The 24,765-nt window shown below is 41.7% G+C and overlaps 1 protein-coding gene across 2 annotated transcripts in view; it reads right to left on the reverse strand.

Annotated features, from left to right (window-relative positions):
- LOC143974940 (bifunctional heparan sulfate N-deacetylase/N-sulfotransferase 4-like) overlaps positions 1-24,765 on the reverse strand; it is a 566,687-nt gene that overhangs the window by 220,593 nt on the left and 321,329 nt on the right. For both annotated transcript variants that reach the window (XR_013272301.1, XM_077476810.1), the window contains exon 6: positions 6,505-6,633. Coding sequence is in view for 1 of the 2 variants with exons in the window: in XM_077476810.1 (XP_077332936.1) it covers positions 6,505-6,633 (129 nt within the window). In the remaining variant the exon portion in view is untranslated. The remainder of the gene's footprint in view (positions 1-6,504; positions 6,634-24,765) is intronic.

Genomic DNA, 24,765 nt, shown 5'->3' on the forward strand with positions numbered 1-24,765 from the left:
AACACACTTACTTTAGCTATGTCCTCCCAGGACATGGAAAGTTAAATAAACTCTGCTATATTAAATTATTTTGAGATTTAAAAGTTAAAGTCCTGCCTAACAGTAAACAGAACATAATGCTTTCTATTAATTGTAGCCAGGTTGGCTTCTTTGAATTTGCTCTTTGATTTAACTTCACAGTTTGGGCCCTTTCACACTGGTGCACTTAAAATTGTGGTATTCTTTTTTCAAAACACATATTGCATTTTTATTGCTCTTTACTGCAGTTTTGGTGGACTTTCTGGTTTCCTGACTCCCAACATGTACCTGTGAACATAGACAAGTGTGCCATGGTGCTTTTGATGCACTTTAGTGTGCTTTAGAGCAGCAAAAGTGCACCAGTGTGAATGGGGCCTTTAATAACTAGTTACCAAGACTCTTTGTCCCCGACTCTCCTAAGCCCTGCCTGATGCCATTTCCCTGCCCAATGATAGCATCCTTACTGGTCACTGATGCAGTCTCATTTAACAGTGAAATGGAAATTTTGAGGGTTTAGCCATGATATCAGGGAATGCCATGCCAAAAAATAAACTAAAACTAGGGACATAGAATAAAAAGAAAGATCAGGGATTGTTTATTGTTTGCTGTAAGTCAGACATTTTAAAATATAATACTTTATGTATTTTCTTTATTCATTATTCATTATGGTTGTCAATAGTGTTATTTTTTTTTTCTTTTCTCAATTACATGTGAAATATTGCATATTTTTGTAATTTAATTTCCACCCATTAAGTTGAGTTTTAGACTCCTTTGCATGCACTTTTTTCATACTATGCTTAGCTCTTTGTTTACGGAGCTTATTAAGCTTGGCTAAATTGTTCGCACACGCAATGATTTACTGAAGTAGAAGTTCATTTGTCACATATACTGTATGTTCATTCAGCTTCAAGTCTATTTAATAACATTTTTTTTTTGTTTTTGAGAAGGAAAGGGTTAAAACCATTGTTGTGTAATTTTATGCTGAATGTGCCCCACTGTGGGGATTTTAGGTCACTTCATGTGCACAGCACATATACATAGGAACAGGTGGAGAATATACACTTATCTCTTCATCCGGTGACAACTACAAAATGATATCCCACTTTTTGTGTCAGTGAAAATGGCCACCAAGACCAATAATACAGAAAGTAATAAGAAGTTCAAAGAGGGTCTAACCCTTTGGCGCTCTAAAATGAAATAAATATTTTTATGACCTTAAATTTCCTTTAATAAAACAACATGCATTCAATCATCCAATCATGTACAAGCAAAATCCTGTTTCTTAATTTCCCTTGCACTTGACTGGGCAAAGTAAACACAGCTTTAGCATAGTCACAAGTGAATATTTACATTGCTAGATGTACATTTTCTTCTATTTTATACGTGAACCCTAATATATCTCTCTAGACCATGCATTTTGAACATGCACATTTAGAGTGTCCCCACTTCCAATAGATATGCAATATCTTGATTTTTATTCAACAATGGAATTGTAACCGTAGGGTTGATTTATTAGAACTGGAGAGTGAAAAATCTAGCGCAGCTCTGCATAGAAACCAATCAGCTTCTAGGTTTAATTGTCAAAGCTTAACTGAACAAGCTGGAGTTAGAAGCTGATTGGCTACAATGCACAGGTGCACCAGATTCTGTACTCTCCAGTTTTAATAAATCAACCCCTACTTCTGAAAACTCTTCATTAGTTTTTACTTGTCTATGGTTGTATTATGTTTAGTTCAGTGAATTTTATTTTTTTGTTACCCAGTGAAGTAAATATGATGCTGTAACTATGGTAAATTATCCAGGAGGGAATATAAATGTGACACTTATTCGTAATGAATCAGTTTTCTCTTGTCTCGTTGCTTGAGATTGTGAGTCCAGGCACATTTCACCAGACACTGCTTTAGTTGAATGATGGTAGGTGATAAAGAATGCTATTTCATCTCATGCATGATTGAAATGATATTTCTTACTCTTTGGAATTACACGAAAAACACACAAAGACCCAGGGCCACAGTGGGATATTAAAACGTGTGTTAAAATATGACCTGCAATACTAGTACATGAAAAAGATACTTTAATTCCCAACAATGGCCGATTATAATTAAAATAAAGTTAGCCTGATGATTATACAAGATGTTTAACTAACAATTTTTCATTTTAGGTACAGGGGTGAAATATTTTTAAATGTAAACATATAAGATTAATAGAAATTAAACAGAACTTCATTGCTTCATTTTCACTTCATTATCTTTTATCGCTAGGGTTATTATAACTTTTTTTTATTAAGATTGAAATTTCAGCTTAATTCTAACTATGCTGAAAAATGTTTCCTTCTCTTTCCTGCTACTTATGCTGTCTAACCTGTGAAAAAAAAGATCTGTTTGCTTAGCTATATTTAGTCTATTCCAGTCACATGATCCCCTGTGTCAGTGAGTAGAAGTAGCAAGAGAGAGGAGGGAGCGTACGACAATGGCTGGGAATCCTGGGAACTGTGACCTCACCCATGGACTCCTATGTCCCAGCAATTTTCGGAACTCCCTCCCATCCCCTGAAGATGCCGCTCATTGGCACAGGGAAGCAAGAGCTGCGAGATCATGTGACCAGTGGACTAAAAATAGGTAACTTTACACATCTTTTGTACACAGGTTAGGCAAGATAGGTAGCAACAGGAAGGAGGGAACATATTTAAACTCTTTACACCCCAGTAATCCATATGTGTGTGGGAAAAAAAGCTGGGCTTTAATGCCCAAACACCACACATATTACTAACCATTTTTTACCCATGCTATAGATGAAAGACATCTAGAGTGCAGATGCCAATTGCTGGGAGGGTGTCCCTGGGCGTCCTCCTGTTCACTTCCCCAATGCACGCCACTGCGGGCGCACATCAGGGAAATTCTGTGTTGGCCATGTCCCTTGGACACAGCCAATAACAGATCGTGCTAAATGGCCAATCACAGCAGCCATTTAGCACATGATTGGAGCTTCCAATGAGACATGATCTCGTATGTAAACATATGAGATCATCTCTCATCGCTGGCTCTCCCTCCTCACACAGAGACAGCATGTGAGAAGGGAGAGTGAGCAGCGGTGAGTGAAAAATCTCACAACAAAGTGCCTACAGTGCCATCTGTCCCCAGTAACACCTGTCCCCAGTGCCACCTATCAGTGCCACCTGTCCCCAGTGCCATCTATCAGTGCCACCTGTCCCCAGTGCCACCCATCTGTGCCACCTGTCCCCAGTGCCACCCATCAGCGCCAACTGTCCCCAGTGCCATTCATCAATGCCATCTGTCCCCAGTGCCACCTATCAGTGCCATCTGTCCCCAGTGCCACCTATCCGTGCCACCTGTCCCCAGTGCCACCTGTCTCCAGTGCCATGTGCCATCTGTTATCAGTGTCATGTTTCATCAGTGCCACGTATCAGTGCCATCTGTCATCAGTGCCACCTGTCAGTGTCACATGTCATCTGTTACCAGTGTCATGTGTCATCAGTGCCACATTTCAGTGCCATCTGTCATCAGTGTCATGTGTCATCAAGGCCATGTATTAGTAGCATCTGTCATCAGTGCCACATATTAGTGGCATCTGCCATCAGTGCAACATATTAGTGCTATCTGTTATCAGTGTCACGTGTCGTCAGTGCTATGTATTAGTGCCATCTGTCATCAGTGCTACATCAGTGTCACGTGTCATTGTCCTGGTGCTACACATGTGGTATCGTAATACTCAGGAGGAGTAGCAGAATGTATTTTGGGGCGTCATTTGTGGTATACACATGCCATGTGAGAGAAATAACCTATTACAATGACAATTTTGTGGAAAAAAATAAATCTTAATTTTTAAAAGAATTGTGGGAAAAAATGACAACATCAAAAACCTCACCATGCATCTTACTATGTATCTTATAATGTCTACTTTCAAAAAAGGGGTAATTTGGGGGGTATTTGTACTTTCCTGGCTTGTTCGAGTTGCAAGAAATGAGATCACTACATCAGGTGTGATCAATTTTTTATGATTTGAATAATAATATTGTAGACTCTCTAACTTTCACAAAGACCAAATAATATCCACTAATTTGGGTTAATTTTACCAAAGATATGTGTCAGTATAAATTATGGCCAAAATTTATGAAGAAAAATTCATAATTTGCAAATTTTTATCACAGAAACAAAGAAAAATTCTTTTTTTATTTTTTTATTTTATTTTTTCATTTATAGCACTAAAAATAAAAAAAAACCCAGAGGTGATCAAATACCACCAAAAGAAAGCTCTATTTGTATGAAAAAAAAGACAAAAAATGTATTTGGGTACAGTAATACACAACTGACTAATTATCATTCAAAGTGTGAGAGCACCGAAAGCTGAATTGGTCTGGGCAGGAGGGGGGTTTAAGTGCCCAGTATGCTAGTGGTTAATACTGGAATATAATCACACACATAGATTGGACTTGATGAATGTGTGTCTTTTTTCAACCTCACCTACTATGTAACTATGTAACATAGGCATTTCTGAGTGGGCGATGTTTATGTGCAGGGAGCTTGTTCCCTGTGAACTCCCAGTACGAAGACCAAGCTGCCGAAAATGGCTGTAGGTCCCAAAAAACATTGGTAGCCAGTGGGACTTGGTTTCGGTCATGTGACAGCCAATCACCATCGTCACTTGATTGCTGATCCTTCCTGCCCCTCAGGCTGTTAAGAATTTTTAAAGGGAATGCCAGGTCGGGCCGGAAGGGGTTTAAGCACAGTTAGTGTTAGGCTGGAATTCCACTTTGCAGCTATACTCCAGAAAGTTATAAAAGTTATACCCAAAAGGAATACAGCTTTATATTAATTAATACACCAGGAAATGTTATATTATTACATGCAAACTGTGTAAGCACTCGGATTTGACCTGGCATCAGACACTTAAAATTTGGGATGCAGTACATCGTGCAGTCTACAGACTTTCCATATACTGTCTATTTGCAGGCTAGGGCAGAGACAAGACATGTAGTCATTACTTAGCTTCAGCAAAAAAAAAAAAAGCAAGACTCCTGCTCTGCCAGACAGGTCTGTGGATTATGCCAGAAATCTGTAATTCTCAGGACCAGATGGACAGAAATAAAAATCTTTTTGGCAGGTAAAACAGCTCCCATATATTTATTTCAACTTTGTATTTAGCTGTTTGGAGACTGTCTTCTAGGAGATTTTAGTTCCTAGAGGACAGGTATACATAAACTAACTATGTATATAAGATCTATAAGCAATGCTTGGCAATGTGTGTAAATGCTAATTGCATTGCAGAAAATATTTTCATGTATGCATAGTTGATGGGGAACTTTCTACAATGTAATAAACCATTTTGCTTAGTCAATTATAATGCATTTTAAGAATGTTGGTCTTAAAATCTTCCCAGTAGATCTTCTTTGTACTCATTAAATACTTGCTTCATCTAACCCCTATATAATAGTACCAGGCAAAACACCAAAACACCAGTAGTGGCTGAATGAAGCACCATGAGAGCAAAATAAAGTATGTTATAGTGTAGGTTGAAAAATAAACACACATACACACATCTGTATACTAATTCACCAAGTCTTTACCAAAAATGTCTGTATGACCTTCTATTTCATACTTTAAAACAGAACACAATGGCAATTGAAGTCGATAAGGGAATGTGAGAAGAGATTGAAAACAATTGCTTAATCACGTTTTTTGTTTCCCAAAACATTACTTGGGTGGAGAAGTTAGAAAAACACATGCTGTATATGTATACTATTAAATGTAACATTGATAATATGGGATTAAATGTATTCCTCTTGTGCCTCCTAAATCACTCTGATCAAATTATTTTGGCTAATTTAATCTCTCCAGAGACTGGTCTTCACTGAATCAGTTCTAAACACAGTCCAATTTGTAACTAAGTATGAACAAAACTAAGTTATCATTTGTCCCAAATATTGGTGAAATTTTACTATTTTGTCGAAATGTATTAAAATAAGTGCGGAAGACAACATGATGGTGGTTTTTGAGAATAACATAGGCTTTAAATGGCTCCTGAGGTTCACAGAAGAACTTTCAACCATTCTTGTGCCAAAAAATAAATATACAATAAAAACAGAACATTTATCACACGCACACATTAAAATTGAAGGAATTGAAATAGAAAATTGAAAGGAAGCTCAAATACCAAAACATACAAATAAACTAAAAAACCCTAATAAATGTTAAACCTCCACATTCTCTAAATAATGCAAAAAAAAGGTGTCTTTGACAAGACATTTTTGGCAAAACCCAGTCAAAACCAAAATCACTCTGGTTGACCCTATTATGAAAATAAACCCATTTTTTTGTTTTGTTTGTTTCATGGTCAAAACAGAAATGGAACCTATATATCACAGCACCTACAGTTGGATGTCACTGTAGTTTTGTAATTTTTGAACACATGGAAAGGAACTACATAATATTAGTAAATATAGCAAACTACTAATTTTAAAACACTTACAGGATTTAGCAGCACTGTCATAAAGAGCTCTCCACCTCTAATACTTTTGTCCAGTTCAGTGGGTCCACCAGGATACTCTTTATAGAAGATGGTGTGTGTAAATAAACCACAGGTTTGTCGAGGCAAGACCTAGTTAGAAAAGGAAGATAATAGTTACACAAAACACAGACATCCAGGCTAGCCATGAACATGCAATGTTGGCCAAAAGATTCAACATGTAAAAAATCCTTCTATTAACATTTGCACAATTTCTTAAGCCTAAAGTTCATGTTCGTGCATTCTGCAGGTGCCAGCCTTATATTGGAAAATAAAAATAAAAATCAGCCCAAGAAAAAACGGTCAGTATCTTTTAGGACACAGTAGACAGACATGATGCAGTGTGGGCTCCCTGGTATAGATACCTTATGGGGTCTACACAAGCTGCCGCGCCACCAGTCTGATAGCGGATGAGAGAGAACCACTTCATAAGCAGCTTTGCTGCGGCTCCCTTCTTTTGCTTCTTCTTCTATATCTTTTCTTCTCCCTATTTTCTGTTGTTTCCCTATTCTAGGTCTCTTTTACTCAACATTGCTTACCTCAGGTTCACTATGTTACCACACTGGTTTTTGAGAGGTCTAGTTTATCAAAACTATTTCACTAACAACAAGTTCTCGACTCTCCCTCTCCTCTGTATGGTTTACCACATATTAACGCTAGCCACTTCTGCAGCTCTGAACACTAACACACTCTCCAGATGATCATGATTTTTGGTGCTCTATGAGGATTTCTGAAGTGGAGGGGGGGGGGGTTCTTGGGTTCCCCGCACAGTTAGCTCCCATTAGGGGTGTCGGGACTTGGGAACTTGCCCCCTAGCTGGATTCAGATTGGTTTGGGGTGGATTAGTTCAGATGCTTAGTGCTCCTAGTCGCAGTTTTACTGTTTGTTTGATGCCTAGACCCAGCAGCCCACAATTGGGGGGGGGGGGGGATATCATTAGTTGTTATTTTTTTCTCTTGGTCCTCTGTTTTCCCTGACTACTACTTTTGGTCTCTGGGACAGCAATTGTTTGTGGATAACATTGTACCACTGTCTGTTAATCTTGGCAATGTTCTTGGTATTCTGTTTGCTTCTATGTATACTCAATAAAAATTTATTGAAAGTAAAAATAAAAATCAATTTCTGTTTATTAATTGTAACCCTCAAGAATAATAATTCAGCAGTTTGTGCCTTTGAGTCCAAAGTCAGGGTGTCTTATGCAACCATTGATGAGCTCAGTTAGATTAGCACAGAATGAACAATTATTTTATTGTTTTTATTTAGCACAGACCTGACTTATAAGCTTACACTAAGAGGAGTCAGTCATTGTATGGTAGTACAAGAAACAGAAAGGGAACCACGCAATATCCAAAAGGCTTTATAACTAAGCTCTGGATAGAAATGAAATCCATGTTTTAAAGATTAGTAAAGGAAATGTGTAAGAAGAGCATGTGGATTTTCCTTGTATTAAATGATAGGAATACATGTATTTTGGACTTTTGGAAGTTCAGTACTGTAGCTCCCTTTCTGTTTATTGTGCTACTATTGTTAGCACAGACTGCTTTGGATCCTGCATCCTCTAGTCATTAGTCATTAGGCTGGATTCACACCTATGCATTTTTAGTGCTTTTTGCATTTTGCAGATTTGCACTACAGAATGTTTTCCATAGAAAACAATGTTAAATGGACTGTAGTACAAATCTGCAAAATGCAAAAAGCACTAAAACGGCATAGGTGTGAATCCAGCCTTAGAGCGGGGGTGTGAGCTTTTTAGTTGAGTGGCTGGAATGATTTTCAGTCATTGTTTAGTGCTGCTGGACAGGGAGAAATGCCTGCACATGTAATATAAAGTGGCCTGACCAGAGTTTTATTGCCACTATCTAAAATTCTGTGCCACATCTGAAGTATTCTGTCCAGTTCTGCTCACCAGTCCTCAGAAGGGATGTGCTAGAGCTGGAGAGAGACCTTAATTACGAGGAAATACGACAAGGATTAAACGTATTCTCGTAGGATAAGAGACACATGAGAGGGGACATGATACCAATTTACAAATACTTCAATGGTGATCCCAGCTTAGGAAAAAAAATGTTCAGTCCCAGAGAGTGTAAGAGGACATAGGGCCACATAATGAGATTGGAGGAGAAGCAGTTTCACCTTAAGCTGCGCAGGAGGTTTTTCAATGTCAGGGCGATAAGGATGTGGAACTTTCTTACACAATTGGTGGTGTCAGTAGGGAGTAGTGATATTTTTAAAAGACTCTTGGGCATGCATCTTAAAGAACACAACATACAGGGATATGGGAAATGATTATCAACACTGATACACATACAACTACACAGGTTGAAATGAATGAACTATTGTATTTATTCAACCTTACCTACTATATAACAATGTAATTAAAGACCCTCACTGACAGGATAAGTTACACCAAGCTGCTCGTGTTCATAGATATAGTGTGTGTGTGTTCATATTTTATTTTTTATCAATTAACAAAATGGAACGTAAATGCGCAGGAGAAAAATCTGAATCAAATACATTTTTGGTGTGACCACCCTTTGCCTCCAAAACAGCATACATTTTTCTAGGTACACTTGCACACACTTTTTGAAGGAACTCGGCAGGAAGGTTGGAGAACTAACCACAGATTTTCTTTGGATGCGGGCTACCACAGATACTTTTGTCTCTTCATATAAACCCAGACAGACTCAATGATGTTGGGATCAGACTCTGCTGGGGCCAAACCCCCATTTTTTGGACTTCTTGTTCTTCTTTATGCTTAAGATAGTTCTTAATGACATTGGCTATATCTTTGAGCTAATTTTCTCCTGTAGAATACATTTGGGGCAAATCACACACCTCCCTGGTGGCATGGCATGGTGGATATGTATCTGCCTGTATTTCTCAGCATTGAGGACACCATGGATCCTGACCAAATCTCCAACTCCATTTGCAGAAATGCAGCCCTGGACTTGCAAGGATTCTACACCATGCTTCAGTGTTGCTTACAGACACTCATTATGGTACTGCTCTCCAGCCCTTCTGTGAACAAACTGCCTCCTGATACAGTTAAATATATCAAATTTTGACTTATCAGTTAAAGAGCACCTGCTGCCATTTTTCTGCACCCAATTTTCTGTGTTTTTGTGCGTAGTTGAGTCATTCAGGATTGTTTCCACATCAGAGGTATGGCTTTTTTGGCCACAATTCTTCAAATGAAGACTCCTCCTCAGGCTAACAGCTGAGGAGAAAAAAGGCAGATCACCGGCTTCAGTGCAAATAACATCGGTCCCAAAAAGGAAGAGGTGAAGCCACCGCATCTGTGCCTACCAATACCGCCTTTCAGTGCCACCTGCCAGTGCCCACAGTGCCACCTGCCAGTGCCACATATCAATGCCCACCAGCGGTGCCAATCAGTGCCTCATCAGTGCCACCTAGCAGTGCTACCTATCAGTGCCACCTACCAGTGCTGATCAGTGCCCATCACTGCCACCTATCAGTGCCCATTAGTGCCAGCTATCAGTGCCACCTATCAGTGTTCTTCAGTGCCACCCATCAGTGCCCACCAGTGCCCATCAGTGCCACCTATTAGTGCCCATCAGTGCTGCCTTATCAGTACCCATCAATGCAGCCTATCGCTGCCCATCAGAGAAGCCTCATCAATGAAGGAGAAAAATTACCTGTTTGCAAAATGTATTAACAAAATATAAAGCAATTTTGTATTTTTTTTTTTAATGTTAGTCTTTTAAAATGTTAAACACTCTCCACATTACAGGCTTTAATGTGATTTTTTTCTAATGTGCTACTGTAGTATAATGTAGTATAATGGCAATCATTCTGTTACAGCAGGTAAAAAAAAAAAAAACTACTAGCCTCACATTCTTAATTATGTATAAATGATAAAAGAAGCACTCAAATTCCATGCCCCAGGGCACTGATCATGTGATCTCTGCTAAGATAAAACAAATGTAAGCACTTCCTTTAGGCTAGGTTAGCATTTGTGCATTGTAGCAACGCACACAAAAGTGCATGTGTTCTTGCAACACCCAGTAGCAAAGTATATATTTGAAAGAAAAAGGACATGCACCAATGTTTGTGCTTAAGGCCTTATATTGAATGGGGTGCTCCAAATGTGCATGACAAAATCATTCAAAATTAGCAAAAATGCATGCACACAGTTGCACACTCATAGGTGTGAATGGAGCCTTACTATCTATGAAATTAGGATTACAAGCAGTAGGCTATTCAGCAATAGTGGAACTAAAAGTGTGTTTTCTTCACTGTCTCCCACTAGAAGATTACTTTTTAATCCTTTTATTGCCCGAGTCGGTTTTTTATTTCCTGCACACCCATTAAAATTCACAGTTTAGGTCTGATGATAAGTTAACCCACCCACAAAAACAACAACAAAAAATAAATTTGTATAATTTCTAAACACAGAGACACTAGAAAATAAAATGATGGTCATTGCATGTCTAGACTTAAAATGACATGCACTCATTAAATGGTAACAAACTATGGTACCCAAAATTGTCCACAGAAGCCTCTTAAAGTGGAACTTTACAACTAACAATGGGATTAAAAATAATGTTCTTTAGTAAGTAATAGGGATGAGCCGAACGCTCTCCGGTTGGCTGCAGAACATGCGAACAGTAGACATGTGCACACTGAAATATTTTGTTTCGGAATTTTGTTTTCGTCTGAAAAATATTTTTTTTTTAGTTACTCTCGAAATTTATTTATTTTGTTTCATTAAAAAAATGCATTCGAATCTGTCATTGAAGGCTTATGGTGTCTGTCAAATGTTCTAAGAAGATTTGACAAAGCAGCTAAACTGTACGACACCGAAATCGCACATTTCCAGTTGAATGTTCTGCCTACAAGCTATAGTAGAATTCGAATGTTGTATGACACTAGTAATAATTATATTTATTAATTATTTTTACTAGTCAACCAACATTAGAATTCTTCTATAGTCTATGGGAGGAGCATTTGACCATAAATGTCCACTCGCAGTGACTGCTTCGTCGAATCTTCATGTCAGATCTTTTCTCTCAATGATGAATAATCTTGGACTTGGAGTTAGGATTGGCACATTTGACCTTATTTGCTATTGTCTCTATAATGTTGAATCTTTTCTCTATATGTCTAATCTTATCTCTCTATGTCGAATCTTTTCTCTCTATGTAGAATAATCTTGGACTAATAGAGCTAAGGTTAGGCACATTCAACCACAGGTTCGATGGACACAGATTTCTATTGTCAGCGTCATGTCGAATCTCCTATCTATATCGAACTTTTGTCACAACGAAAACGAAAATAAAGCATTTTTTTATGTTGGATTTTTCGTTTTTTGGATTCTGCGCATTCGTTATCGTTTGTTAAAACGATAATGAAAATACCCAAAATTCAGACGAAAATGCATTCGGACGAAAACGAATGCACATGTCTAGCGAACAAGCAAAAATTCCGCAGAAAACATGAACACCGTTAAAGTCTATGGGACGTAAACATGAATAATCAAAAGTGCTCATTTTAAAAGCTTATATGCTAGTTATTGTCATAAAAAGTATTTGGGGACTCGGGTCCCGCCCAACGAGACATGCATCAATGCAAAACATTTTTTTTAAAACTGAGTTTTTTCAGAAACAGTGATTTTTTTAATGCTTAAAGTGAAACAATAAAAATGAAATATTCCTTTAAATATTGTGACTGGGGGGTGTCTATAGTGTGTCTGCAAAGTGGCACATTTTTTACCTCCCCGTGGCATCAGAGGGGGGTAGGGTCACCCATTTACATCACCGGGTGGCCCCGCCCTCAGTTATATAAAAACTGTCACAGAGAAGACGCGTCAGGCGTCAGGAGCCTCCCATGGAGGCGGATCGGCTGTGTCTTTTTTTTTTATACATTTCCCCTGGGGCAAGACCCAGGTGCTCAAACACTTTCCATGACAATAACTTGCATATAAGCCTTTAAAATTAGCACTTTTGATTTTTCATGTTAGTGTCCCATAGACTTTAACGGTGTTCCGGCGGCTTTCGAATTTGCTGCGAACACTGCATATTATGTTCGACTCAAACATCAGGCTCATCCCTAGTAAGGAACATATATCCCACATTAATAATTATGCTACCAAAATAAGTGTGTGCTGTAAATTTCCTCCAGCATTGTTACTGTTTCTTTTTCCTGTAGGCTGCCATTTTGCTGAAGCCCAGAGACCCTAAGCAGAAGTAAATCATTAGGCAGTCAGTAGATAGTGATTTTCAGCACAATGCCAATAATCAAGAATAAATGAGGCTGTGCAGAGCAGGAAGAGACCATGCATTACTGGATTTTAAACAGTATAGCAATACCTGCAAAATAGGCCAGCATGAAGTAATCTATTATAACTTAATTTTCTGTCTAAAGTTTCACTTCAAAAAGTGTGCATCATCAGTGCTTTAAAAAGCTCATCATTTTTGGGTTAACCATGAATGATGGCCCTAAAATTATTTCTCTCATTCCAGCATGTGCAGCAATACTGATAATGTGTGGTGCAAGCACCATTTTTGTAGGTAGGCACACCTGACACATATGGTTACATTTGTACTTAAGAGAAGAGGGACTTTAAAAAAGAAAACGTTGTTTTTTTTCAAATGAATTTATTTACCTTAACCAAAATTGGCCATAGTTACCCAAAATTGTTCATAGGTGCCTCTTACTATGCCTTTACAGCCTATCATTTTAAAAATAACTATGAATGATTGCCCTAGAATTATTGCTCCCACTCCAACACGACCAACAACAAGCAAGCATCATTCATCATTCAGCACGTAGATGAACATTCATCTATGTATGTCAACTGGGTGGGGGAGTTTAAAAAATTTTGGTAACTTTATTGCTATAGCATTGGGACTGAAAAGCTCCCTATATGTTAGCCTAATGCAGGTGACATATTCTCTTTAAGGAGACATCAGGGGTCTATTAGACACCTAATGTCCCCTCTCCTCTGCACTCCACTGAAGCTGATCAAGCACAGATTGTGCTTGGTCAGTTTCTCCCCCCACACTGAAACCAAAAGTGAGGAGAAGAACATTGCTTGTGGCTTCATTCTACAGAACGATGTTTCCTTATGTCTGCTGTTCTCACTGACATGTTCCACAGTCATCCTGGGCACCCAGGAGGGATGAAAGAGCATGGAATACATGGCAGGAGGGAGTAAGTGAGGGATGGAGAGTGACACTTTTCAATGTATGTGAAAGTGATTGGCAGTGTTTACAACTGTTTAAATACTTTTATTCAAAAGCAGTCAGCTGAAGAAATATAGACTCCCAGCTGCTGTAGTAGCCCGTAGTCTGTTTACAGGTCCGTGCAGCCACTGATGTCAACCTTATGTCAGTGGCAGCAAAAAGGTTAAAGTTGCCTCATCTCATCTGGATAAACATTTTAGCATGAGATTGAATGAGCGTCGTCCCTTTTCTCCCTATAGGGCCTTCAGGACAATAATTGTGCAAAACTCCCCACCCCTTTCCAGGCATAGAATGGTACAGAAGATACTGCTCTCTTACTGAATAATAAAGCTGTCAGTTTTAGGTCATGACCAACACTTTACTTCTTCCACTAGAAGGAATTTGCTATTCAGAGCCTCACTGAATGCAATGGCTTTCAGACTGTTGGGATGCCAATAAATAATTCTTCATAGATAGAGGTAGTGTCAGAAACTAGGACTCAGACTGAGACAGAAGTAAAGTTAAATCACACTTGTTGAATAATAATAAAAAAGGTAATCAGAATAAACGTAGTCAAAACATAGCCAAGTTCAGGAATGAATAGTCAGACAAGCCAAATGTCAGGGAGCTGGAGATGAGCATAGTAGAACAGCAAGCAGGATCTGAAGGCAGAAGGGATGTCAGCAGAGCAAGTCTTTAAGAGGAGCCCAGGAGAGCGTCTCTAGCTGATTAAGGTGAAGGCAGAGATCATCTAGACTGGACGACTTAAGTAGGCAGAACCGACGAGCAGGATCATCGACAGATGAGTCAATGTGGAGAGATAGGAGCTGGCAATTATCCGACAGCTGAGTGGACAGCTTAGAGAAGGAAGGGCTGGGCCCAGCCCTGGCAGTACCCCCTCTGCAACAACCCCTCCCCCTCGGAGGACCACTAGGCATGAGGGGAAATTGTTTATGGAAATCACAGAGGAGGACAGAGGCATGTACGTCCGAGGATGGGACCCAAGAGCGTTCCTCTGGATTGTACCCTTTATAATGCATCAGGTACTGTATGTGCCCACAGAACCTACGGGAGTCAACAATGGACCGTACTTCATACTCCTCATGGTTCTCAACCTGAACAGGGTGAGGAAGTGGCACCGAGGTGGTAAAACAGTTGCATACCAAATGTTTCAATAAGTAGACATGAAATACATTTGAGATATGCTTATTAGAAGGAAGGTCTACTTCTGGTTCAGGCGCCATATGGAATGGCTGTGCCATCACACAGCTCCCGCAGTAGCACCTCAAAACAGCCTAAAAATCTCGCACAAGTGGCCCCACACACCCTCCTGCTTCCTCCATGTGCCCCCTCTCTCTAGATGGACCGGTTCCACAAAAAAAACGGGTCCCACTCTCACGCGGCCCCATCGGCACCGCCGGACCGGCTACAAATCGAGCCCCCGACTTTAACCTACCCGTAGATCACGGTGGGATCACAGGCAGTGGACATACACACCACTCAGGCCTCCCTCTCCTTAACAGGGACAGCTCCTGCATCACCGCTCCTGGCCTTGCCTGCTGTGGATCCAGCACCCCTCTCTGCAGATAATGGCCACACAGACCGCATTGCTCATGCGGTGGTTGCTCTCCTCACCCCCATGATTGCTGCTTCTGTAGAAAAAGCTGTTAATGCAGGGATGAAACAAATCAAAACCCAACTGGGGGAACAGTCCACCAGACTGAATGATTTGGAACATCGTTTATCCGAGGTGGAAGATGAATTATATCGGGCACAGGCAACTGAACAGTCGCAGGACAAAACAAACCAATATATCATCCAAAAATGGGAAGATTTTGAAAATAGATCCAGACGGAGCAATTTGCGATTTGTCCCTGAATTGCTTCCCACATCAGCTCTCTCTGAATTCTGCTCCAAACGCATTCCGGAGGCCTTGGGTTTCACAGTGGAACGGGAGCATCGCATGGGGTCCTTCAATTCGGAACGCAAGTCACCCCGTCCCATCATCGCCAAGTATCTGAACTATGCCGACAAGGCCCTCATTCTCCAAAAGTTCAGACAAGCTCCATCCCTACAAATTGATGGCATTAGAATCCTAATTTTTGCCGACTACTCAATCAAGGTTTCAAAAAAAAGGAAAGCCCTTCAACCAATCTCTTCGGAACTCTACAAGCAACAGATTAAATTCACTCTAGCGTTCCCAGCTATCCTTCGCCTCAAGTCTCCAAAGGGGGACCAACTGTCCTTTCAGGACCCATCAGAAGTAGAGGCCTTCGTTCGGTCTCTACAAGCTGACACACATCCCCACACGCCATCTAACTCTGCCTCCTTTCACCGCTCTCTGGACCAAAGTAGCCTGCGGAAAGACTCTCCCAAACGCTTTAGAGCTTCGGCACCGGACCATCGTAACCACAACATACCTCGCTGAGAGGTATTTCTCTCCCTGGCCCGGCTGCTCAGCAACTGAAGGTCGTATGACATGTTCGCATTTCACCTATTGTTATGCTTTCACGTTTAAGTCTGACTTTACTGTTGGTCATCCATAAACACCTTCCACCACTGGTCACTGGCTCTGACCAGGATACCTACTCTTTCACTCTCTATATGAGTGTGGGCGAACTTATTTGTTGTGTTTTCATTGCTTTATAAGAGTTTAATGTTATTTATTGTATGCACTGCCTTCCTCCATGGCCTCACGGTGTAACATCTCCTGTTCCTCATCCCCTGTGCGACCCGGGGCACTCTCATGTTCTCATCGCTTCCATAGGGCGCTCATAGGCCTCTTCAGCGAGGTCCTTTATTGGGAGCTGAATTACACAATAAACCCATGTGGAAAAAAGAGAAGTTCACGCGACTGTATGTTTCACTTAGTTTTATGGTTCCTCCCCTGCTCACCTCCCCTCTCTCCCCCTTTCCCCACTTTAGGGGCTCTTACGTATCGTTAGCTGACCTCCCCTCAGGGGCCCAACAGACTCACTTCATTTCCTCTCCATATACAATGCTATACCTCTGCTGCCTCTCACATGCTGATAGAGATACAACCTCGACTCATATACACCAACTATCTCCTCCAATCTGAAGATAGTCTCTTGGAACGTAAAGGGTCTTAGATTCCCTAATAAGAGAATAAAGATTCAACGCCACCTTAAAAGACTCAAAACTGACATAGCCTTACTGCAGGAAACCCATCTTCAGACCTCTGACTTTATTTGCATGCAGTAACTCTGGGTAGGAACGATCTTAAGGGGGAATCAATGGGACGGAAAGCTGGTGTCCTCCATTTAATTCACAAAAATCTCCCATGTACAGTCCTATCCACGTATATTGACAGTCAGTGGCGTCTACTCTTGGTTCATGTTAAATTAGGATCTAAAGACTTAGTAATTTCCAATGACCCCAACAAACAATTTTACTGCGAGCTCTCCTCCTGGCTTCTCAACACTACACATCTCCCCCATTTGGTTGGTGGAGACTTCAACGACATCATGCACCCATCAGAGGACAGGTCATCCCCTAAACATCTCAGATCAGGACTTGATCCTTCCATCCCCACCACTTTTGCCTCTACTATGGAATCATTACATCTCCTAGACCTGATTCACTGATTCTCTTAGATTCACCTTTTATTCCAATCCCCACAAGGTCCTTACTTGGATCGACAATTTCTTTGGTTCTGATAACCTCATCCCCTTGATCTCTGATTCAGAGATCTGTGATATCACCATCTCCGACCATGCCCCGATCACAGTTTCTCTTGATAACTTGGACCTACCACCGCATCCCAACATCTGGCATTTCCCTTCCTTCCTCCATAATAACGCAGACTTCCAAAAATACATGGAACAATCTTGGTCCGAGTTTTCCATCACCAATGCCCCCATACTAATGATCCGAATCTCCTTTGGGATCCTGGGAAAACGTACCTCAGCGGTCGGATCATATGCTATGCCACTTCCTTCAAAAGAAACACCCTGACAAAATATAAACTAGCCAGCACGTGACTACACCGGGCACAACGAGCCTTGACAACCACTGACTCTCCCGATAATAGAAATGAATGGCTGGCCGCCATGTCCGCCTTTGACACATGGGCAGACAACCACGAACTGACCAAAAAGGTGCACTTGGATGCCATTCTTCATAAGTTTGGTAACAAGGCCAGAAAGCTCCTTGCCAGGCTCTGTAAAGGCATTGCCCGCCTGACCCATATCACATCCTTACGTGACCCCACTGGGGCTACACACTCCACTCCACAGGCCATAAACAAGTCTATGCTGCAATATTACACGGCACTGTACGCACCTGACCCCATAGACAATCAACTAGCTCGCTCATTTCTAGAGAAGATGGATCTCCCTACCATCTCGTCCTTTCAATTAGAGGCCCTCAATGCTCCCATTTCACTCACTGAAATGCAGGATGCAATCCGTAACCTCACACCAAGGCACCCGGCCCGGATGGTTTCACTAGCGAGTTTTACAAGCCCCTTCAGAATATAACTGCCCCTATACTCCATACGGTCTATACTGGCATCTGGTCTGGTGGCCTATATCTCCTGAACAGGAAACCAGGCTATCATTAAGCTATTCTCCAAAAAAGGCAAGGACCCCCTTGAGCCTGGGTCCTACAGGCCCATTTCACTACTTAATCTGGATGTGAAAATCCTGTCAAAGATATTAGCCTCTAGACTTGCAGCCATCCTCCCCCATCTCATACATTCCACCCAATCTGGCTTTGTGAAAGGGAGAACGGCCACCCTGAACATCCGCAAGGTCCTTTTGGCCCTAGAGTAGGTCAAACAAGACCCTAATGGAGATTATGCTATCATCATTACGGGCCCCTTCTGCCATCTCATTGACTCCATGTACGCCTCTCCCACAGCTAGACTGGTTGTGACAGGTCTCCTTTCGGAGGGCTTCCGCCTTCATAATGGGACCAGACAAGGCTGTCCTCTATCCCCACTTCTTTTCAACATTGCCCTGGAACCCCTATCTAGATACCAGACCCAGAGAGCCCCCCTGCAGGGTATTTAGATTGGCAAACTTGAACTACGCACCTAATTGTTCGCTGATGACGTCCACATTTTTTACGCCAACCCCTCCTCTGATATGACCACCATCAAAAAAGTATTTGATGAATTTAAACTATGCTCAGGTCTCCTTATAAATTATGCTAAGAGTGAAATCCTTCCCATAGGTTCTCACTCTACACCCCCCTGGGCCTAACATTCCATATTCCCGGTAGCCTCATCTCACATCACATATCTGGGAATAAAAATTGGCAAACTACCTTCCTCCCTCTACCACCTCAACTACCCCCCCCCCCCCCCATTGCAAAAATATCTCAGGAATTGTATTGCTAGATGGATCTCCCCCTTTTCGGTCCTGGAAAAAAAGATGTCACCTTGTAAAGATGGTCAGTTTTGCCAGACTAAAATATCCACTGCAAACCATACCTCTAATTTTGAAACACAAAGATGTTCAATTTCTTAACTCAGCTATCTCCAAATTTCTCTGGCACAGCAAGAGACCTTGCATTGCTTTAAAAAATTGTACCTTCCCAGGAGCGAAGTGGGTATCAGTCTGCCGAACATAAGAACATATAATTTAGCTTGTTTGTTGAGGACTAGTTTGGACTGGATAGCCCAATCCTCTCGATATTCTAACTACCGTATGGAATCCGAAATGGCCCACCCCTACTCTTTGGTGGCCCTTTTACACTGCAAAGGGAAATTAGTTCCCCCCTTACCAACATAACCTCCTATTAAGGGACATGGCCATCGCCTGGGGGGAAACCAGAAATATTTTCAAACTACCGTCATTCGTCTCATCTCATTTACCTATACAAGGCAACCACATCTTTCTCCTGGGTCTACACTACAGATGTTTTTCAGACTGGCAAAAATGGGGCCTCTCAAAATGTTCTTCCTTGTGCAACATGGACACAGGGAAACCATTGCCCTTTCAAACCCTAGCAGCTTCCTTCTCACTTCCTCAATCCCATGCCTTCTACTACCATCAATGCGTCAGCTTCCTATCCCACGCCTGCAAAGAGGAACTCAGGAGATTCCAACCCAACATCACAGACCGCATGCTACAAGAAGGCTCCTACAAAATATCAAATATTTATAAGCCCCTCCTACGATAATCTACTCCATCTTTATCCTTCTCTGCTGTTGCCAACCGGGGTACAGACTTTCCGGATCCTGACCTCGTGACCAAGATTCTACATGGTCTGCAAAAAGTAATACGACTAACCCCCAATGAAATATGGAGAGAAACCCAGTTTAAAATTGCTCATCCTGCCCACATCCCTTTCCTTTCTTACAAAATGAATCGGACTGCCTCTGACACATCGCTTCTGGTCCTGGCCCTCCATCTCTGCATTTTGGGATCAGGTCCTGTCCTTCATTTTTGAAGTCACTCTTTTGAAATTACCCAAAGACCCCCTACTTCTTATTTTCAGCTACTGGGACCCCCTGTTGCTATCTTGGTCCCCAACCTCCAGAGCTATGTCCACCTGCTGCAACCATCAGAAATTCCTCTACCAAGGACTGGATTCTGCTTTGTCTACTCGATGCCCGGAGGCTTATTCTCCAGCACTGGCTATCACCCCAAGGCCCCCCTATCAGCCAAATTAAGAAAGAGCTTCTTATCCTTCTGTTCAAGGAACGACTCAGTACCGACTTCAAACAATTCAAAACCAAAGCTTGTTTTTACTCCAGATGGCAAGCAGTCATGCTAGCAGCACTTCCACCAGCTGAACAAGCGGCCTTTGAACAATACTCCTTCTCTTATGATAAGCCCTCATTGCCAAGCTGGTGAAAGGCAGACTCTCCCCCCTGGGAAACCTACAATCATTGCCCCTAAATTTCCTACTCAGCTTCACTCGGCTGGATCCCAGCCTCTCTTGCAAACATTACCTCTACGGATTTCCTGTCTGCTTACTACACCTGAGATGAGGTGTTCCAGGGGAGGACCTGACAAATCATAATCAACGCTAGCAAAACACCATTATCGATTATCTGCATAACCACCATCAAATTGATCATCTGTCTTGCCTCCACCCCCCCCCCCCCCCTTCCACTTATGTTATCCTTATTTATACCCCTGTTACTGTTACTTATTGGCTGGGAGCCTGTAGATGGATCCATCCAGTTCGCTTTTGATGTAGGCTTATGCCTAACTCTGATGTGTCTTATAGCTTCTCTGATTGAGATATCTCTCTTGGTGAAGCCTGTCTACAACCCCATGGTATATCTTTTTTGTATTGTTACCTATTTTTATTCTATTGTAACTGACTGACATAAATCTACTTTATATTGTAAAAATGTTATTACAGAAATCACTATTGAACTGTACTGCTTTTATGAATCTCAATAAAAACGTTTTGAAAAAAAAAAGAAGGAATGTCTAATGCATAAGCCATTGGGCTAATCCTGCAAAGAATATGGAAAGGCCCAATAAACCAAGGTACAAACTTCAGAGAGGGAACACAAAGTTGGAGGCTGCGAGATGACAGCAAGAACGTCCCCAACCTGGTAGGAAGGCACAGGCAGGCGTCTACAGTCAGCATGGAGTCTGTACCTATCATTAGCATGTTGCAAAGCCTCCTGGACTAAATGGAACGAAGACCACGGAGATGCTCTTCTAACACAGGAATACTCTGTGGTCAGGCACCATGGAAGGTTGGAAACCATAGTTTGCCATAAACAGGGACAATCTGGAAGCAGAATTCAAGGCACTATTGTGAGCAAACTCTGCCCACGGAGGTCTGACCAGTTGCTATGAAGGTCAGAAATATAGCAATGTAGGAATTGCTCCAAGGACTGATTGGCTCTTTCTGCGGCCCCATTAGACTCCGGAAAATACGCAGAGGAGAAAGCAAACTGAACTCCCAACTGTGCATAAAAGGCTCGCCAGAACGGGGACACAGACTGACTACCCCTGTCTGAGACAATCACCTGGCCATGTAAGCAAAAGATCTCACAAGCAAAAATGGAAGCCAGTCCCTTAGAAGTGGACAACTTTTAAGTGGAATACAACGAGACATTTTCGAGAACCGTCCAACCACCATAAGGATAACTGTGTTGCCCTGGGAGTTGGGTAACTCCAGAATGAAATCCATAGACAGGTGGGTCCAGGGTCTCTCTCCATTGGGTATTGGTTGTAGGAGGCCCACTGGAAGGTGTTGTGGAGTCTTACTCTGAGCACACACGGAACAGGCAGCTACAAAGGCAGTTACATGAGCACTTAGACTAGGCCACCACAATTGTTGGAAAATGGCCCAAAAGAGTTGATTTTTTCCAGGGTGGCCAGCATCATTGGGAGAATGGTAAGTCTAGAGCATGGCAGTATGGAGACTCTCTGGGACAAAGCAATGGTCACAAGGTTTCTCAGGAGGAGCATGGACCTAAGCAGCAAGACTTTTGTCGCCTAAAGGAGAAGTGAGACTGGTGCGAACCGTAGCCAGAATACGATCAGGAGGAATCACAGGAACCGGAACTGACTCCAACTTGGAAGTGGAGGAAAATTGTCATGACAAAGCGTCAGCCTTTACATTCTCAGTACTGGGTAAGAATGAGACAAAGTAATTTAAACATGACAAAAAAAGAGCCCATGAATCAGAACCAGCACAGTGGTACCTTCTAGGAGATGTCTCCATTCTTTCAGGGCTAAAATGATCACTAACAGCTCTCTGTCACCAATCTCGTAATTTCACTCCGCAGGTGACAATTTCTTGGAAAATAAGCCACAAGTATGCATAGCACTCTCAGAGGTAGGACGTAAGACAGAAGAGCGCCAACTCCAGTCTCAGAAGCATCAACCTCAAGGATAAAAGGTAACATAGGATCAGGATGTACCAACACAGGAGCAGAAATAAATGTAGCCTTGAAACTCTCAAAAGCCTTAATGGACTCCGGAGACCAACTCTGTGGGTTACCGTCTTTTCTGGTCATATCAGTCAGGAGCTTGACCAGAGACAAGAAGTCACAAATAAACTTCTGATAATAGTTGGCAAAGCCAAGAAAACGCTGCGGAGGGTGTAAACCCAGGGGGGGTCGTGGCCACTGCAGGACTGCTGAAAGTTTCTCTGGGTCCATCGAAAAACCAGCAGTGGACATGACATAACCCAGGAATTTAACCTGTTCACGGTAGAATTCACACTTCTCCAATTTACAATAGAGATTGTTCTCACTTAGTTTCTGAAGTACACGACAGACAATTGTGTGGTGGCTCTCCAGGGACTTTGAAAATATGAGGATATTTTTGAGATAAACCACCACGCATAACTGCAACAAATCTCGGAGGACATTGTTAATAAATTCCTGGAAAACTGCTGGGGCGTTACAAAGGCCAAAAGGCATTATGAGGTACTCATAATGGCCTGTTCTGGTATAAAATGCAGTTTTCCACTCGTCTCTCTATTTAATTCTCACAAGATTGTATGTCCCTCTCAAATCAAGCTTTATGAAAACCATTGCTCCCTTGAGGCGGTCAAATAACTCTGTAATCAATGGAATTGGATAGGCATTTTTAATCGTGAAACAATTGAAACACCTATAATCCATACAAGGTCTCAGTTCACCACTCTTCTTCACAAAGAAAAAACCTTGAGAAAGTGTGTCTGCAATATACTCCTCCATGGTCTTATCCTCCAAGACTGACAAAGGGTAAACCCGGCCACAAGGGGGTATAGCACTAGGTTGAAGGTCAATTGCACAGTCATGCGACCGATGTGGAAGCAAACTTCCGGCTTGACCTTGCTAAAATTGTGGTACTCCTCTGGCAGGGAGGAGAGTGAAGAGGTCACAGGACCTTGGTTACTTTCTGGAAGCAAGTCTTACTGCATTGTGGCGACCAGGAGAGAACCTCAGCATGGAGCCAATCAAAAGTGGTAACCCCTCTTTTGATTGGCTCCTTGCTGAGGTTCTCTCCTGGTTGCCACAATGCTTCTGTAATCAACGATAACCAATAACCAGCGGAAACTTAGGTGAGGAATTAACTTGGAATTGAATTATCTCATGGTGAAGAGCCCCTACGGCCATGGACAATGGAACAGTCTCATGAGTCTCATGGGCAGACTGTAGGGGTCTCCCGTCAAGAGCCTCAATGGCAAGTGGAGTGTCACGCAGCTGCAGCAGAATGGAGCACTTTGATACAAAGGCGGCATCAATAAACAGGCCTGCAACACAGGTTGTACTGGAGCAGCCACAGTGGGAGATTCAAGGTGAGCCGTGCGAATCAGGAGTGTTTGTAACACCATGGCTAACTGATCCTGCTCATCCAATCTGGAAAAAATATTACCAACAAGCGGATTGACTGCATCTTCTAAATTCATGGCCTTCGCCTGTAGAACAGCACGCAGGATCTAGAGCCAGAAGGGATGTCAGCCAAGCAAGACTTTAACAGGTACACAGGAGAGCATCTCTAAAGATGTGACTAAGGCTAAGGCTGAGATCATCTGGACTGGACGGCTTAAGTAGGTAGAAACGACGAGCAGGATCATCAACAGTTAAGTCACTGTGGAAAGATAGGAGCTGGCAATTAGCCGACAGCTGACCGGGCAGCTCAGAGAAGCCCTGACATATAGTGCCTGTCAGTGTGGCCCATTGGGGTGGAGGGTATAAACCAGCTGTCAGAAAAATCCATGCAATATGTTCTTTAAAAAAAAGCTTACTTAAGAGGTAGTTGAATATACCTGGAATGGGAGCCATTTCGATTTTATCATGGGGTCTTTTATTATTTAACTACACCCTGATGTTTAAAGAAAAGCAAAATTGTGTTTCTATTCTATTTCAGATACAAGCAGCCAGCACAATCTTTAGTTTCCATGGTAATGCAAGAAACAAACTGAGTGTTTAATATCCATGTATATATAGCTTAATTGTAATGCTCACAACTGACAAATGCCTCATTTCAGCTATTAACAAAAACTCATAAGACTGCATATTGTATATACTACAGTTTTGGGAAAGGTTTTGTTACAAAGTAGATAGGAGTGATAATTAAATTGATTGTTCCAATCTAAGATTCAACAA

This window comes from Lithobates pipiens, unplaced genomic scaffold, assembly GCF_037356315.1.
Source record: "Lithobates pipiens isolate NorthernLeopardFrog02 unplaced genomic scaffold, aLitPip1_a1.2 Scaffold_13, whole genome shotgun sequence".
NCBI lineage: Eukaryota > Metazoa > Chordata > Amphibia > Anura > Ranidae > Lithobates > Lithobates pipiens.